Source organism: Pseudorasbora parva, chromosome 14 (assembly GCF_024679245.1).
Source record: "Pseudorasbora parva isolate DD20220531a chromosome 14, ASM2467924v1, whole genome shotgun sequence".
Classification (NCBI taxonomy): domain Eukaryota; kingdom Metazoa; phylum Chordata; class Actinopteri; order Cypriniformes; family Gobionidae; genus Pseudorasbora; species Pseudorasbora parva.
In genome coordinates, this window is record NC_090185.1 from 30,658,430 (window position 1) to 30,677,559 (window position 19,130).

At 39.1% G+C, this 19,130-nt stretch overlaps 1 protein-coding gene across 1 annotated transcript; it reads left to right on the top strand.

Annotated features, from left to right (window-relative positions):
• The first annotated feature begins 2,447 nt into the window (after positions 1 to 2,447).
• LOC137040749 (cytokine receptor common subunit beta-like) lies at positions 2,448 to 11,943 on the top strand. The gene is made up of 14 exons (XM_067416523.1): positions 2,448 to 2,777; positions 3,082 to 3,202; positions 3,989 to 4,158; positions 4,258 to 4,349; positions 4,458 to 4,486; positions 5,733 to 5,917; positions 5,994 to 6,129; positions 6,204 to 6,355; positions 6,483 to 6,613; positions 10,060 to 10,249; positions 10,347 to 10,452; positions 10,526 to 10,592; positions 11,383 to 11,480; positions 11,579 to 11,943. Exons 1-14 carry the CDS (start codon positions 2,687 to 2,689, stop codon positions 11,928 to 11,930), a joined length of 1,920 nt encoding a protein of 639 aa, XP_067272624.1. The 5' UTR covers positions 2,448 to 2,686; the 3' UTR covers positions 11,931 to 11,943.
• Positions 11,944 to 19,130: the final 7,187 nt, after the last annotated feature.

Here is a 19,130-nt window from a genome sequence, read left to right on the forward strand (position 1 = left end):
TTATGCACTTGTGAATATGTACATTTTATACATTAAAGTAAGATGAAATAGTGCTGATATCTCACACATATGTACATTTACATCACACACACTTGCAAGTCTGAGTTTGATGCATAATGTGTAGAAGGAGGCTGATCAGACCGATATATCAGTGTGAGAAATGATCTGAATTTCTAAAAAAATTGCTAAGGCAGTTAATGATTTCAACAAACCTCTAGCTGTACAACTGTACAACAGAATGATACCTCAAATTGTTTATTATTACTTTTCACATTGAAGTAAACTAGGCCATGAAGTCAAAAAACAAGAACAACAAACATTGAAACTTATATAATTAATATAATATAATTAGCGCTTTCAAATCAAGCAATCGCATCCAAAAAAAGTTAATGTTTACATGATATACGTGTGTGTTCTGTACATAATATAAATACACACTCATTCATGCATATATTTAAGAAATATTTGTGTGTATATACTGTATTTTTTTCTTAAATATATACATGCATGTATGTATATTTATATATACATAATAAATACACAAATCGGAATTAATCGATTTGACAGCTCAAAGTATAAAAATAAATCTCTAAACCTATTCTTAATGTAATATTTAAAATAGAATGAATCGCTTAAAATGTTATAATTTAACATGTAAGCAATTATAAAAGTATATATAAGATCTATTACATATTAAAATAGTAATATAATTTAATAATTATAATATTTAAAATTCAAGCAATTAAATTAATAATAGAATAAAACATCTTATTAAATATTTGAGTATTTTAATAATGTTTTTATGTTCAATATAAAAAAGAATATAAAAATACAATATAATGTATAATATAATGGTATAATTTGTAAAATTAGTAATATAATAATTGGTCATTTACATTATTAAAAAATTTAAGCTATTAAATGAATCATTTAACATTAAATAAAAAAAATACAATAGAAAACATTTATTACATTTACAATATAATGTATAATATAATGTGTATTTTATATACAGTACAGGCCAAAAGTTTGGACACATTACTATTTGTAATGTTTTTGAAAAAAGTTTCTTCTGCTCATCAAGCCTGCATTTATTTGATCAAAAATACAGATTTTTTTTTATTGTGATATATTATTACAATTTAAAATATTGTACTTTAAATGATCATTTATTTCTGTGATGCAGAGCTGAATTTTCAGGATCGTTCCTCCAGTCTTCAGTGCCACATGATCCTTCAGAAATCATTTTAATATTCTGGTTTGTTATGAGTTTTGGAAACAGTTCTGCTGCCGTATATATTTGAAGAATAAAAGGTTCAAAAGAAATGAAAGCTTTAGCATAAGTTCTGCTGGGAAGACTCAATTACTACGTCACTTAATGCCTTCACTCTAATCCAATGATATTCTCATGCTCACGGTATAAAGGCTCTGCACTTACACATGTTTGAGTTTACAGATACTGAAGCGACGATGACCCCCATCCTCCCCACCACCACCAGGATGGCCCTGTCCACACCCTGCCGGGTGGTCAGCTGCGCCCCTGCCCTCGTCTTCAGGCAGGAATTGCAGATCCGAGACCCTTTGGATTAGGCACTACAGATGGGGCCTACGGCAAATGACTCTGTACACTCTGTCTTTCTGGTAGAACTGCATTTATTCAAAATAAAAACATATTTTTAAACAATATAAATCTCCTTTACTATCAATTTTTATCAATTTAACACATCCTTGCTGAATAAAATTATTGATTTGTTTCAAAAAAAGAAAGAAACAAAATGACTGACCCCAAATTACTGACCTGTAGTGTATATTGATGTTACAAAAGATTTCTATTTTTTAAAACATTTTCTTCTTTTCTTTTTTTTAAACATTTATTCATCAAAGTATCCTAAAAAGTATCACAAGTTATGAAAAATATTAAGCAGCAGAACTGTTTCCAACTTTGAAAATGAATCCTCATATGAAAATGATTTCTGCAGGATCATGATCACTGAAGACTGGAGGAATGATGCTGAAAATTCAGCTTTGATCACAGAAATAAATGATCATTTAAAGTATAATAAATTGAAAATCATTTTTTGATTTTCGTAATAATATATCACAATATAAAAATAATTTCTGTATTTTTGATCAAATAAATGCAGGCTTGATGAGCATAAGAAAATTCTTTAAAAAACATTACAAATAGTAAAGTGTCCAAACGTTTGGCCTGTAATGTATGTATATATATATATATATATATATATATATATATATATATATATATATATATATATATATATATATATATATATATATATATATATATATAAGATTTAAAAGATTATTAAAATGGCATATTAAATTTTTTTTGCATGGGTTTAAATTTGGGGAAGGAATCATATGGGACATTGAAATCTGCAAGTCGTGCAGTTTTGAAATCTTGTGGCAAAGTAAACACATTTGCGGTCAAGCTGGCACAAGCTGAAAAGAGTTCACAACACTTGAGGATGTCCGTGTGACCAGCAGATCCTGGAGTTCAACACTGACTGAGTCCAGAGGCAGGCGGTCTGATGGTAAGCGCAACTGTTTCTGCTGGTGTCCTTTCACAGGTCTTTCTGGCTCCTCTTTAATTATTTCCTCTCAATGTTTTTAGGGAATATCAAACATTTTCTCCTCACCTGCAGTTGTACAGTCAGAATTTTCCATGTATCCAGACTTCTCTTTCTTCTTGTCTCTGACTGGACTGTGGACATCAACCCTATCAGGATGTCCTCAACATAGCACATCTGCTCCAGGTTAGAGTTGTTTTACTATAACATGTGTCGAAATTATGAGATTTTAACTTGTAAAAAGCGCTCATGCCCTCATAGAGCTTATAATCACAAGTGGTAAGCTGGGAATTTTCTGAGAGCAGGTCCTACTTGTTCCATGTGACCGCTGCAGATTTATTTCGGCATTGATAGCGTTGCCATAAAAACACATAATGCCCAGTACTGAGTAGAACATCACGTGTTGGCATCTCAGAATTAGAATAATTACGACATAGCACAAATGCAGCATAAGTACATTTGTAGCTTTTTCTTTGTCTTCTATTCCCAGAATCCTCTGCTCTGAAGTCTTTGGAGTGCCGTAATGACTACCGCACCCATATCCACTGCAGCTGGAGGGACGACCCTCATATCCCACTCTCTCTGATCCACATGGACCCGGATGACCACCGGTGAGGCATTAGTATAGTATAGCATAACACTCTTTGTTCAGTAGTAGTATACTATACACTAAAATATTATTAATTTTATCAGAAAAATAATTGAAAATGGTTAAAAAATAAGCTACCATGTATGAAGAGTAAAGAAAAAAAGAAAGAAAATGCATGTAATTTTACTGTAAAAATGTTTTTAACTTTTAATTGACTTAATTTTTACACATTTTTTTTAGAGTACAGTAAAAAAATAAAAAATAAAAAATAAAGATGTGCTGGAGTTTCTAACTGTGTAATAATTAATGCATGTCATTCTACATTAAATACACTAGCGCACAAGTTATAACTAAAATATATTGTATGATTGCTTATTGCTTATATTACACTAAAAAATTACTATGCATGTAATTTTACTGTAAAATGTTTTTAACTTTTAATTTACTTAGTGTTCAGAATTTTAATTTTTTTCATATTTATATTTTTCATTTATGTTCACTGAGGCAACTTCTACAGTAAAAATTAATTAATTAATTTCATTTAGTAAAACGTATGAATCAGCTCGCAATTCATGGGGAAAGAGGAATTCCCAGAATGCTTGTATCATTTCCAGTAAAGTAAAAAATTAAATAAAAAGATTACAGTGTTTTTACTTATTGTTATGATTTAGGCACAAGTTTGTGATTAAAGATGTGCTGGATTTTCTAACTGAGTAATAATTAATTCATGACGTAGAATAAATACACTAATGCACAAGTTAAATATATCGTATGATTGCTTTTTTGTATGATTTTTGCTTTATTCCAGAGTATCTCCATGTGTTCAGACTCCGAAGCCTTCCCAGAATCCTGCTGGGCGGGAGAGAGTTTGTTGTCGGTATAACACATCTCTGTTTGCCATCGGCTTTGATGACGTGTTCTTCTTCCACACGCCACACTCTTCCGGCATTTCCAAAACCTTCAGACTCACAAAATTTGGTACAATTAGTCTAGTAAACATATTCCATAGATGTACTTAAGCACTGGCTATTTATGTTATGCAAGCTCAAGCTATGTCTGCTCTTGACTTCCTCATAGAAGATGCGCATCCAGACTGGAATTTTCAACAGCTAGATGATCCCTCACGTCTGACCTCTGACCCCTTCAGGCTTCATGAACAAGAGAGCTCAGTGAGTTTCAAAATGACCACACGTTCAGTCAGAAGTCACTCTAAACTGACATGAGAAACTGGGAAAAACTGCTTCTTCCCTCATGACTTCCTCATGTTTGTCAAAAAGACCAACCCTGCTCTGAACTATTTTACAAGGTTGCAGTTTCCTATTAATTTGTATGATGTGGCTCGTATGAAAACATACCATTTTTTGGGAAAAATTAACCATGGACACTGTAAAAAAAATAAAGGGGACATATTAAGCCCCATTTTAATAAGATGTTATATAAATCTATGATGTCCCCAGAATGTGTGTGTGAAGTTTTAGCTCAAAATACCCCCCAGATCATTTATTATAGCTTGTCAAATTTGTGATGCAACAACAAAACAGGCGAATCTCACTCAGCCAAAATGTCAGAAATAACCAGTTGTGGAGTACAGCCTTACATGTTTGAACCTGAATCTCGGGAAGAGGTTGCAACTTTTAGACTGCACCTGGACGTTTCCGAATAGTAAGAGGCAGTGTTAAAGAAAGTTACTTTGAAAAGTAATTCATTGCAATATTGCGTTACTCCCTTAAAAATTAACTAATTGTGTTACTTAGTTACTTTTTTTTTTTTTAAGTAATGCATTACATTACTTTTGAGTTACTTTCCTCACTTGGTTTGGGCTTGTTTTTTATAACAAAAAACATAATTTTAGGCAAATGTAAAAGCCCTTTCACATCCAAATTGAGCTAATAAGGTTGAAGGAAAGGCAAATTCGCACTTGTACAGCTCAAACAAACCTTTCAGCTGTGCTTCCATTCTTAATTACAGAAGAATAGGATGCAGGAGGAAAAAAAAAAACTTTAACACCACCAATAGAAAAAGTAATCTATAAGTAATTTTTGCCTAAGGTTTATCTAAATCCTCAAAGGTCAGCAGTAAGTACATCGGTCAATAAACTTGATTAAATGCATACAAATATTTGTGTTATTTAACATTTAATTATTGGAGGTTTGTGTAGTATTCTGATTTTGCATTTCACTGATTTCATTCAGTTTAAGGAACACTGAATCTTTTTTGTGCAAGTGAGATTAGTTAATGCATGCTCATATTTAGTCTAGAACTACAATAACTATTTAGTCAGTCAATAAATGGAAAAACAAAGTAACTCGCATTACTTATTTGCAAAAGTAACTCAGATATTTTGTTGTAAATTTAAATGTAACTGTTGTTACTAGTTACTTAAAAAGTAATCTGATTACATAACTCAAGTTACTTGTAATGCGTTACCCCACCACTGGTTAGTGGATACATTTATTTAACGTAAGTTATTGTGGAGTTATATTGATTGAAGGGGCTCATAAAGATTGTTTGCTATAAGATGGGATTGCAATTGTTCTTTGTGATTTTTGGAGGTTTCATTTTAAAGTGCTTTTGTTGTTTTACAAAACTGCCTTACATGTTGCATTTTTGGAGGTGGAGCTTAATCAGGAAATAGTCAAGGATCAGAAAGCCGGGAACATTTTCACCAAATCAGCGCAGAAAGATGTGGAAGTTAGCAAGAATAAAACCGATGAAGGGCCACAACTGATATCTGAGTGTGAGTATAAAGAGTAACCCAGATAAAGTGGAGCCCCCTAGTGACCTGGAGTACTATAGACCATTATTTATTTCAGACCCCCTCCCTGGTCCATCTAACCTACACTGTGTGCTCAATGGCGAGAAGAATTTGAGCTGTAGCTGGGATCTCAAGACAGATCTGGCCCGGTATATCAGCTACACGCTCTCCTACCGGACACACTCCACTGCGCTGTGAGTGTTTGAGAGCATTATGGATGGTGTGAAAGGTGTCTTTAACTCCGACAGGTGTAATCGCTCTCTTTCAGGGCTGAGTGGTGCTGCGTTGAGAAGGTGGAGGTCATAAATAAAGGAGACTTTTTGAGGACGGTTGGTGTTTTCAGCATCTTTGAGCCTGGAGAGCTGCAGGTGGACCTCACGCCAACGCCGGTGACCAAAGTGATCCGCTCTTACGAACACAGTTAGTGCCTCTACAAATATCCTTTTGAGAAACATTTGCCTGCTGAATGCTGAAATTGACCAATCACATTCAAGTATTCCAGAGAGCTGTTTTGATTCATTTGTTATTGATCTGGTCTGTGGTCTAGTCCAGCCCTCATGTCCCACAGGTCTGAGCGTTGAACTGAGAGGAGAAGACTGGATTCTGAACTGGACTCTAACAAAGTACCGTACTGTACCTCTCACTACTGAACTCAAGTACTGGAGCATACAAACTCCTGTGAGTAGACTATTTATCTATGCAATATTTATTTATTATTATTTTGTAATTATTTTGTAAGGGTTTCTTCAACTTTTACATTTCAGATTATGCAATTTTGACTTCCTAAATTATTGTCGTTGTCGACAAAAACAAAAAAACTTTAAAAAACGTACCGTCTTTATTGATGTGCACGATGTCTGTCCACATTATTTCAGCTTTGTTTTAAAATAAAGGTTTAACAGCTGAATTCTTGGTGAAAACTACATTACCCATGATGCTGTGCTGAAAATCCTACCAATCAGAGTCGCAATACACACCAAAAGAGCTCTTTAGCCGCGCCTACTCCCATGAAGCCTTGCTAATGACGTAATCAAGTTGCTCTTCCTACACGTTGATTAAAGTTAAAGTTTGTAATGTTATGATTCAACTTATTGCTGGTTGGTGTGGTACATGGCTTATAAGACTTTAACATATACTTTTTTGGAAATCTCTATGGGAGAAATTGATGTAAAAAAATACTTCTGGAGCCAACGGCACTGAAAAAGTTTGTGGTCACTGTTGAAATCTATTGTTGCCAAAGCTCCACGAACCTGACCTCCATAGCATAATTCCACCCAGAGGCACCAATACCATCCTCTTTTTTTAATTCCGCTGTGTTTAAAATGTGTGTACGGAAGAGCTTCTGTGCTCCTATTGGTCAACGCTAGCCTGACAATACAGACCCACATCAAAATGTTGGGTGTGGGAACACACCATTGGCAGGGCTCAGTCCAAGGGGCGGGATAAACGGTTGTCCTTCAAAGTCCCTCTGCATGCAATAGGGTAGTCCTACAACCAACCAGAGCAACGAAGAAGTTGACATAGTGAGAGCGAGAGTAATTTTTTAAGAATGATTTCAGTGCAATTCTTTGTTCTATTCTTAAAAGAAAAGCTTAACTCCAAGTCTTCCAGTGTCGCGGCCTAAGCTGATTCCAAAGACTGCTGTTCGCCAGCAGCAGCCATCTTTTTTGTCTACAAGTAGCACGGAATTCACGTGGGACTGGCGCAACTCTGCCGTCATTGTGTTAAGCCGGAACACGACTCTATACATGATGTGATTGGCTTGACCAGAGTTTGTTTTTTCCAGGTCGCAAGCCAACGGAGAGTTCCTAGATGACACTGGCTGCAAATTACATTTGCTGCTGCTAGGGTGCGTCTAGATTTCTAGGCTAGGTCAACACCACAGATGTGCAGGATCGAAAAAAAATGTAAACATCAAGCAATCATAAATTCTGAACCCGGCATTACGGCATCTGTTGATCAATGTAATACGATCTGTATGCCTTATCACGGGGCGATACTGAAGCTTAAAGGTGCGATGAATTGAGAAATCAACTTTCCCTTGAGCTTTTGATATATAAAACGTCATGGTAATATAAGAATATCCTGTAAGTTTCAGAGCTGAAAACTTCCTTGTTAGTCAAAGTAAACATTTTATAGACACCAGGCCCAGAAAACGATTGATCTCAAAATATGCCACACCTTAACGTCATCGTGTGGCGAAATGCGCCTCTACAGAATAATAAGCAGGTGTAGTTCAGTAGCCCAACCCACCGACTCGGATCACGCTAGCCAGCAGCAATATACATGCTGAAGAAGATACCAAGATATTGCACTATTCCTGGTTGTGGAAGAACAAAGTCGCTGCATAAGCTTCCTTCGGTTCCTAATTTTAGGACTATATAGGATATATTGAACTTTATATTAAGTTCCAGCTCACGTGGGGAATTAATTTAAGTGTGTTTGCTTCATTTCACAACGGGATCGTTTGTAAACAAATCTCAGTTCGACACTGGATTTGTAGACATATTGAGATTAAAACAATGCTGTTTCTTCTATATTGGATCCGACAGGAATGGTGCAACACACTTATGTGAGTAAAACATGTTTTTATATGTAATAGTATTGCATTGTTATAGATTGTTTTGTTTATGTGTACGTGTCTAACAGAACACACCTTTAGCATGCTGTCACAGGCTGGAGAATCCCTTATTTGTTGGTTCATTTCGATTCGGGGTCAGACTCAGACATGTATGGGCCAGGACTCACAAAGCCCAATATACCAAAACGTAAGCCCGTCGGCAGGCCGGTGAAATTCAAATAGTGTAATAATTGTAATAATGTGTTCGTGTGCACGTGGTTCGGGCGGGCCAAGTAATACAAAAATAATATTCCAGTCAATTGCGGGTGGATGAGAAATAAATCACTGTGTATGTTTGATAAAGACGTTTACGGGCCCTGTGATCGAGAGAATCATTCCGGTTGCTGCTTTCAAAACAATCCCTCCCTCATGTGAACTGACAGGGGAGAAGAAGCTCATTAAATATGCAAATCTTATCAAATCCTAGCCGTGGGCGTTTACTTCCAAGTCTCCAGTGCGGCACGCCCATCAAAACCCAGCGTTCAGGAGAGAGCCTCAAAACCAGAGTAGAAAATAGCCTATTACTTATTAGTTATGATGTTTTTGAATGTAAAAACCACACAAACATTATGAGTTGACCTCAGACAACAGTATAAAAATAAAAAAAACAGTTCATGACATCTTTTAGTGATGACATCGGTGATTCTAGAGAGAGGTCTTAATAGGCTGTTTCATTGTAGGGAGGGTGGGGGTGGGGGGATTTGTGTGAAGTGTGGTTTGTAGTACTGTAAGACGCAGTTGAACACACTTTGAAATGTCATGAAAATGTGAATTTTTTTGTAGCCTAGAAATCTAGACGCACCCTAGCGGCAGCAAATTTAATCTGCCAGCAAGTGTCGTCTAGGAACTCTCAATACCCTTCTGAGCTGTATTCCTCTCAATCTGGACGGGCCAATCACATCGTGTATAGTGTCGGCGGGCGGGGCCATAATGACGACGGCCGAGTTGCGTTTGCGTGCTTCTAGTAAACATAGAAACTGGCGAACGGCGGCGGTCTTTCGAATCAGCTTTGACCGCGACTCTGGAAGACTTGGAGTTAAGCTTTTCTCTGAGAAAAGAACAAAGAACGGCACTGAAGTCATTCTTAAAAAGGGAAGATGTGTTCGGAGTTTAGCCGACCGGATACGGTGAATGTTTAATCTATCAACAAGCTCTTTTTTACCTTCGTTGCTCTGGTTGGTTGTAGCGCTATCCTATCGCGTGCAGAGGGAGTTTGAAAGACAACCGTTTATCCCGCCCCTCAGATTGAGATGTCAATGGTGAGTTTCCAGACCAAACATCTTGATGTGGGTCTGGCTTGTCAGGCTAAATTTTTTGCAACTTTACAGAAAAATGGGGTAAAAGATGTAATGCATATAACCACTGTTGGACATTATTAGCAGAAGTGTGTGAAAAGTGTTTTTAAAAGAGAGTTTATCTGCTAAAAGGTCAAAAGTGCTGTAGCTGAATGAACACCCACTTTCATTCTCTAGTGCATGCATGTTAACATGCTCTTTATCTGTAGGAGGATGTAAAGAGCATCTTTTTCTCTGATGGAGAGACAGTGTTTGCTATATCAGAGCATTCTCTCCAGGGTTCCTCTGAGTACCAGGCTCAGGTTCGCTGTAATGTGAGCGCAGCCAGACGCTCAGGATGGCGTTACACTGGATATCCCTCAGAGTGGACTGACCCCGTCTACTGGACCACACGGCCTGGTCTGAGCCGACCCCACCACCTACATTTCTACATATCTCGAGTTTTACACTACAAGGTACATTGCACAAACCTTATCTATATACGTTTTTGTTTCAGAGCCTCTTGCGCCCAATCTAGTAGCGTTTCTCCTGTATTTCCTCATCGCGACCCTCGCGTCAGCTGTCTCCATTGCAGTTTTCATCATTCTGGTTGCTCTTCAGAGGTAAGAACAATTTGATTCCTTTCAATTTATGAATTGCAAAAACAGAAAGTGGAAGTCTTTCTTCTCTCTTCAGAAGACTGAGAGAATGGGACATGTCTCTTCCCTCTCCTGTCCACAGCAAAGTCTCAGAGGTGTCACAGGTAGGACAGAATGCTCAAGTATACCTGTTTTTCCCCATCATAGTCGTGATGTTGCCCATCACAGTTCGTTACAGGCGTCTCCTCGCAGCAGTTCTACGTTTGTGTGTGTGACGGAGGGATTCCTGCCGTGGTTTGACTCATTTTCACATTTTTAAGCTCTTCATGAGTTCTCAGCTGGTCAAAATACCATCATGTGTAGCTGCACACATACAGCGAGCGTGTTTAGCCGCACACAGCATTGTTTTGGATGTTCGGTAAGTTCCGTGGCGAAATATATGCAATAAAAGCCGACCAATCACGTTGTGAACACATCCCTATGCCTTTAGGTTCGGTATCTTTAGGTTTGGTATTAAAATGTCAATGTGAATGCTAAGCGGACGAGGACTTAATGTTTTTTTGGTTTGGACCAAACGTACCAAGCAAACCAAACTAGTGTGAACATACTCTTCGAGCCACATCGCTAAAACCTTTTTTAAACCTTGTATCAAAGTCGTAATAATTTTCATCCGAGTGATCATCCAGTGGGGACTTCGATAACAACTGTGATTGGTTGCAAAAGATGATTGACAGGCAAGTGGGCGACCTTTCGACTTGATGCATTTGAGCTATTAGGATTATGCTAAAAATTCGATGTGGTTTCTGACTACCTGCAAATGCAGAGCAAAATTTGACACTTTTATTTGTCATTTTCCACTTCTTGTCAAAATACCAGGTTTAAACGAGGCCTATAATCATCTAAAACCAGTAAGCAATCATAACCTAACTGTGTGAACATCCTGTTTTCGGCTAGCATCCTCAGATGGACCACTTACCTTGTTGTACTGAACTGAAGGATCCAGAAATCAGCATTGCTCAGATTGTAGATGTCCGTCCGCAGTTATCCTCATGGTAAGTCAACTGTATGTTTTATTCCTTGAATGCTCTAGAATTTCTGGAAAGTGAAGTCCTAAAAAGTTCTGAACATGAGTATGACTTTTTCCATGCAGCGACTCAGAAAACACCTTGACCACTGATGGAAATGACCACTGCCAGGAAATCGAGCGTGATCGGGTGGTTTTGCGTGTTGATGATCCATGCCTTCAGTCCTTGTGTTCTTCTGGGAGTGTGATGGGAATAAATGGTACATTCCAGCCTCGTACCTCCAACTTCCATGATCCAGTTCTCCCATGTTCAGAGGGATACATTTTTCCGAATCCTGCAACTTCTGTCTGCACTACCCGGAATGCTTTGCAAAAGGATTTCCTTCTGAAGGTTGAAATGGATGACGGGTACATGAATTGTCCCGAGCCTGATTTGAACAGAAGCACAAATCCCCCTTTGCTCCATACACAAGATTGAAACACAAATGTTTTACATTTACATTTACATTTAATCATTTAGCAGACGCTTTTATCCAAAGCGACTTACAAAAAAGGGGAGAGTAATAGAAGCAACGAAACAAACAAGGCCAACAACCTGTAAGAGCTGTAAGAAATCTCAATTAATTAGCACAGTACACAATTTTTTTTTTTTTTTTTTTTTTTTTTTAAATAGACATCTACAACAAAAATTCAGCAAAATGCCGAATACTGCATTTTGATAGCTATGATAACAACCCAAAGGGACAAAGTTTTCCATTCAGCTTCTCCAAAAAGTGCTCTAGGAAGACTATGAGTTGTGTATTATACATCAAGTACAAAGATGAGAAATCACAGAATCTGGCTGTGGTTTCCACAGTGACCACCAGAGGGTGGTATAGTACTACATTATGGTTTGTATTTTGAGACTCTGGATGATGCCGGGGGTGTTCAATCCTGCTTTCGGAGTGCCACTGTTCTGCAGAGTAAACACACTGGAACCAGCTAGACAAGATCTTCAGGATAATCTCCCGGCAAGTGTGTAAGTGCACTCTAGAGCTAAAGACCTTGGCCCTCGAGGAGCAGGATTGGACACCCCATAAGTCTTGGTGCACATTACTGTTTCAGTTGTATGCAATGACAAATAAGTATTTTTAATATGGTGTCTTATATAACTACTAAATATTTCCCTTAGTATCTGTATGACAGAAAAGTCACTATTATCGAAAGCAATGATATTAAATTAAGAGCATGTTTCTCCTGTTACTCAGATATTTCTCCTGAGGAAAATACTTTGCTTATTCGTAATTGTGTCTCTTCTAAAGCAGTGGCAGTGTTGTAGTTGAGACCAGTTTATTCGAGTCGGAGACGAGTTCCGAGAGGGTTGAGTCCAAGTCGAGACCAAGGCCGGAGAAAATCCACAAACAACATTAGAACTTAATTTTATTAACTTTTTAGTTACGTAGGGCGTGCACAGTGACTGCAGAAAAATTGCGGTTCTGTCAGACATTTTTTTGGGGGAGATGCTCAGTGTTGAGACTGTCATCTGTATTCATTTTATTATTTTAACAAGATTTGGTTTTCTCTGTGACATTTTTATCCTACTTTGTAAACAGTAAATATATTAAAATGACACAGTTGAGACAAATAATGTAGCCATGTGACTTCCTTAAAAGCAGGATCACTACAGGTTGATGGCGGGTGGATACAGTGTGCAATAGAAGCGAGAGCGGACGGGTAACAGGTGTGGGAGAGAACCTGGTGGGAGTCTCAAGTCATGTGCTGATGCCCACAAGAAAACCACCAATCATTGGATGTGTCAATCAAACATCAATTTAAAGAAATATTAACGTACAATAATAATCATGAAATATTTTGAATGGGACTCAAGTGGAATAAGTCAAATTGAGTCCATGACCAGACCGAGACCGAGACAGTATGGTCTCGAGACCGAGTCCGAATCACGAGTACTACAACACTGAGCAGTGGTTCTTAGCCTTTTTAAATCCAAGGCCCATTGTCCACTACAAAATTCAAAGTCCTCTCGACTTTTGACAGTTGTTTAAATCCATAATCCGTTATGTAGTTTATTTGCAGGATAAGGATTAGGGATTTGAAAAAAATGTTTACTCACAATCTCTACTCGAGTTTGGTTTAACTAAAATGAATATTCATAATAAAAATACCCATGGAGTTTTTTTTAAAAAAATTTTTATTTTTTTATTTACATGACGTTTACTGTACTAGAAATCAAACTTTAAAAATGAAGCTACCTCAAATATCCTGGTTTCCTCGAGACTCCAGTCTTTTTGATAGCGAAGGAGTTGTTGTCATAATATATAATTAGTTGTTTTAGTTTATTTTAATTGTGCATTTGTATTATTTGAAATTATTTTTAAGGGCATATATTATGATGTCCTTTTTCAAAGTCTTGATTTTGTTTTTGGGCTGTACTAGATAGAGTTCACATGCTTGACTGTTCAAAAAACATGATTTTTCTTATAATTGACATTGTTGCGACACCTCTTTTTCTAGTCTTGTCATTAACGCTCCTGGGGTGTGTTTGCCGTACAAAGATGTATCTCACTGCTTAACTACCTTAAACCCATTTGCTTAACTAGTCACAAAAAACTGTCGTTCAACCACATTGGTTAATGTCACGCAGTTGGTGGAGTAATAACTTCTTTAAAGGTGCTGTATGTAAGAATGACAGCTAACGTTTGAAATGGGTACTGCAGTCCAAATTCAAAATGCTCACACAGGTTGCCAGTTTGAGGACACGAAACAGGAACGAGCACAAATCACAATTGAAGGAGAGGAGACTTACTAGTATACACTCTAAGTTGATGATTTGATTTATCTGCATTTCAATGTGCTTCAGTACATAGAGATTTTTAGATGGATTCCGAGGCTTTTTAGGTCAGGCAGAATCTGCGATCTCTGACCCAGTTTGTTTGCTGGCTTCCGTGGCTTCCCGCCAACTGGAAACCTGTGGTGTGGAAATGCTATTGGGTAAACTGGCAGCATGTGGCATGGCACAGACAAAACAAAAACAGGCACAGAACGCACATTTCAAAGTAGAATAACTGACTGCCATTTGTCTGGTCATCACCAGACCAAGCTCAATTTAAGATTGAACAATGGTCTGGGGAGTCTGCTCTGTATTTTCTACTGCACAAGAGGCGTGATCAATGAGCATTATTCAAATGACTCTGTACACAATTGGATAGTCCTTCAACCAGTCAGACCACAAGAAGAGTGATCAACGGGCAACAACCCATTGCTTCTCTATCCTTCATCGTGTTAAACCATAGCGTGCCAGGTGGATTAGCCAGTCTGTGGTTGTTTCCGGCAAAAGTGTAACAGAAGCAGTAGAAAGGAATGTACAGGTTTCCAGACTGAGTTGCTGGGCGAAATCAAATCACCGGCAGATCAGGCTGGGTTTACCCAGTCTAGAATGGCCTTTTTTTTAGGCGGCAGTGGCTCAGTGGTTTATGTAGGTTGTCTACAAACTGAAAGTGTCGAGGTGTCCATGAGCAAGACACCTAACCCCAGCTGCTCCCGACGAGCTGGATGGCGCCTTATATGGCCTTATATCGCTGTCGGTGTATGAATGGGTGAATGCGAGGCAAAATGTAAAGCGCTTTGGATGACCATAGGGCCATAGTGCTATATGAATGCAGTCCATTTACCATTGTTTTTCAGAGAAATAAGTAGGTAGATGCAGCATGTTTCCTAAATATTTGCAAACATATCATGGTATTTTTATGTTTTAGTGCAGTCAAACACTTTACAAACACATATACAGCACCTTTAAATAAATCCGTTTGAAATTTAATTAATGCAAGACTTGTTGCGATTAATTACGTAAGGGGTATCTGAGGACTAATTCTCATTTTTCTCAGGTATTTTTTTTTTTGCTTTATTTCCAGATTCAATCATAGGCCATTACATTGGTGCCGTAGAACCATGTGGGAGTAAGGTTTAAGGGGTGAGTGTAACCAAGGTTCGAACAGGAGGAGTTACATTGGTGTCGTGACCCGGATGGGAGTGAGGTTTAAGGGGGTTATTGTAATAGAGGTTTGAACCGGAGGAGTTACATTGGTGCCGTGACCCGGATGGGAGTGAGGTTTAAGAGGGTTATTGTAACAGAGGTTAGAACAGGAGGAGTTACATTGGTGCCGTGACCCGGATGGGAGTGAGGTTTAAGGGGGTTATTGTAACAGAGGTTTGAACCGGAGGAGTTACATTGGTGCCGTGACCCGGGTGGGAGTGAGGTTTAAGGGGGTTATTGTAACAGAGGTTCGAACAGGAGGAGTTACATTGGTGCCATGACCCGGATGGGAGAAAGGTTTAAGGGGGTCATTGTAAAAGAGGTTCGAACAGGAGGAGTTACATTGGTGCCATGACCCGGATGGGAGTGAGGTTTAAGGGGGTCATTGTAATAGAGGTTTGAACAGGAGGAGTTACATTGGTGCCGTGACCCGGATGGGAGTGGGGTTTAAGGGGGTCATTGTAACAGAGGTTCGAACAGGAGGAGTTACATTGGTGCCATGACCTGAATGGGTGTGAGGTTTAAGGGGGTTATCGTAACAGAGGTTCGAACAGGAGGGGTTACATTGGTGCTGTGACCTGAATGGGAGTGAGGTTTAAGGGGGTTATTGTAACAGAGGTTCGAACAGGAGTTACATTGGTGCCGTGACCGGGATGAGTGTGAGGTTTAAGGGGGTTAGTGTAACAGAGGTTCGAACAGGAGGAGTTACATTGGTGCCGTGACCGGGATGAGTGTGAGGTTTAAGGGGGTTAGTGTAACAGAGGTTCAAACAGGAGGAGTTACATTGGTGCCGTGACCCGGATGGGAGTGAGGTTTAAAGGGGTTAGTGTAACAGAGGTTCGAACAGGAGGAGTTACATTGGTGCCATGACCGGGATGGGAGTGAGGTTTAAGGGGGTTATTGTAACAGAGGTTCGAACAGGAGGAGTTACATTGGTGCCGTGACCCAGATGGGAGTGAGGTTTAAGAGGGTTATTGTAACACAGGATCGAACTGGAGGAGTTACATTGGTGCCGTGACCCGGATGGGTGTGAGGTTTAAGGGGGTTATTGTAACTGTGTAGAGGTTCGAACAGAAGGCTTTACACTTGGAAGCCTTTCTGGTTGAGAACCTCTGAGTTTGAGAAGAGATCTCAACTTTGTCTCAAATTGTGGTCAGATTTGCTTTTAACAGGTCACTGGTTTTCAATATGAACTTGAAAATGTCTGTGTGCTTCAGCCCTGTAGCACTTTTTGTTTCTTTAGCTCAGCTGATAGAGCATTGAGCTATCAATGCCAAGGTCATGAGTTCGATCCCTGGATAAAATTATATGTGTTTGCAGTTTCTTAGCTCGTTTGATTTCTTAACATATCACTCCGCCACTTTGAACAGCACATTTTGTGTTTTCACCCTTGCGGCTGTTTTCATTGTGTGTTTTCTGAATGACTGTAGACGCGTGCAGCAAACAGCTGTTTGACTCTTAAGAATGAGTAATTACCATTCACTCTCTTATTTCAAGATGTTATGTGCGAGTGTATATGTTTCTCCAGGCAGTGAAGGTCTGCTTGTCAAAGGAAACAGCTGTCATTTGAGCAACGGAGCGACTGCACGAAATAAAGGGGTAGAGATAAGAAGACATACACCGTCACGCTCCTTCAAAATGAAAGACAGAACAGGGATTCACTTTCAAAACTAGGTTGAGTTGAGAAAAGAACCTTTAAATGTGATGTTTATGTGTCACCTAATCTGATGGATGGATATCTCACCTGTATCTTCCACACCTGGCTGTGGGCCGGAGGCCAAAACACACACACACACACACACACAAACTTTTTCACACACTCGGTCCCTAGGATTTGTGGTAAAACAAATGTCTATAAATGGCAGAAGTCAAATCCCTCTTGTACTTCTTTCACATCTGTCTTGTTTGGAAACAGCTGTGTCTGCCAAGGCCTCTCCAGGATTTATGGCCCACCTCTCTACACCTTCACTCATCCCTCGTTCCTCTCCTCCATCAGGTGCATCCTCTTCCCAACTATTTCTCTTCCCACACTTACACTTTCACCTTTTCATGCCCCTCTTCGTCTTTAATCTCTTGTTCTTGATCTCCCAAAGTCTCGACCCTCATAGTACCTTCCATTAATTTCCACCCGTCCTCCTATATGCCTCTCACAACCTGTTTCACATCTGTCACTCTCAACTCCCTCTTGAACTCTACTACCACCATCATCCCATCTGTTTTGCCCTCTCCCATCTTTCCTTTTCTTTTTCATTCCCCTTCCCTTCTCAACCTGCTTTCAACCACCATCCATTTAGCTGTTTCCAAATATGTCTTTGTTCTCTGCCACCTAAAGCTTGTTACAGTGATATGATTTTCACAATGTTCACCAGTTCAAAAAATTTAAATACGCTGCAGAAATGGCGAGAATATTAGAAAAACTTCCAAATCACAACCACGAGAATGTTAGACAACCTTTATGATTGATTCTTCGATAAGAGGCTGCATTTGATTTGAAATCTTAAAAAGGCATCTTCATTAAAGGTGCACTATGTAGTATATTTGAAGTAAAATATCCAAAAACCACCAGGCCAGTGTTATATATTTTGTTCAGTTGAGTTCTGACAATATCCCAAATGTTTCTAACTATTTGTAAATTGTGAGAAAAATGCAATTTTAACCAAGGAGCCTGAGGGAGTCGGCTGTCAATTGCGTCATATCTGCGTTACCCTCGGTTTCCGGTTTTATTTGGTAGAAACGCTTCACTCTTCGCAGTGTGAACAAGTGTCACAGCAGTGGCTGAGCGAACGCACAGAGTAACGTCATAACATCTTTTTAAATACACTTAAATGTATCTAATGTGATAAACAGAGCTGCGCTACCTCATTCGCAACTGTGTCCCGTCATAATAAAAGTCCCGCTTCTCGCGAGCCATGCATTGCTCACCAATCGCTCCCAATTGCTTCTCAGAGATTCCGCGCCCAAACTTGGCGTCATCAATCTGTGCCTTTGTTTTGAATAGGCGCCCTCTAGCGGACGGAAAAATTACATAGTGTAGTTTTAAGCCTGAAGTTTATTTTGGCGACCACGTTTCGCGACAGTCCACGCAGCGTAATTTTTGTCATAAGGAGGGCCTGCAGACATCCACGCACACTGTCCATGTGAAGGCCAATTTTTGTGTCCATTTAGACCATGTGCATCCAACAGCGCATGCGCAAGGTAAAAGTTGAGACAGAAAAGTCCACTAGGCGGCACTGCACAGTTGTGATGCATTGTGCATTAGTCGAAGAAGAGCGACATTTGGACATGACCTTCGGAATTCGCCCCCTAGTGGCAGTCGTAATGAACTTTCATTACATTGCAGTCATGGTCTAATGGTTAGAGAGTCGGACTTGTAACCTGAAGGTTGCAGGTTTGAGTCTCAGGTCCGGCAGGATTTGTCAGTGGTGGGAGTAAATAACCAGCGCTCTCCTCCACCCTCAATACCACGATGAGTTGAGACCCTTGAGCCAGGCACCGAACCCCAAAATTCGCAGCAATATGGCCGCCGACGGCTCTGTGTGTGTGTTCACTACTGTGTGTGTGTGTGCACTTGGATTGGTTAAATACAGACCACAAATTCCAAGTATGGGCCACCACAATTGGCCACACGTCACTTGACTTTCACTTTCA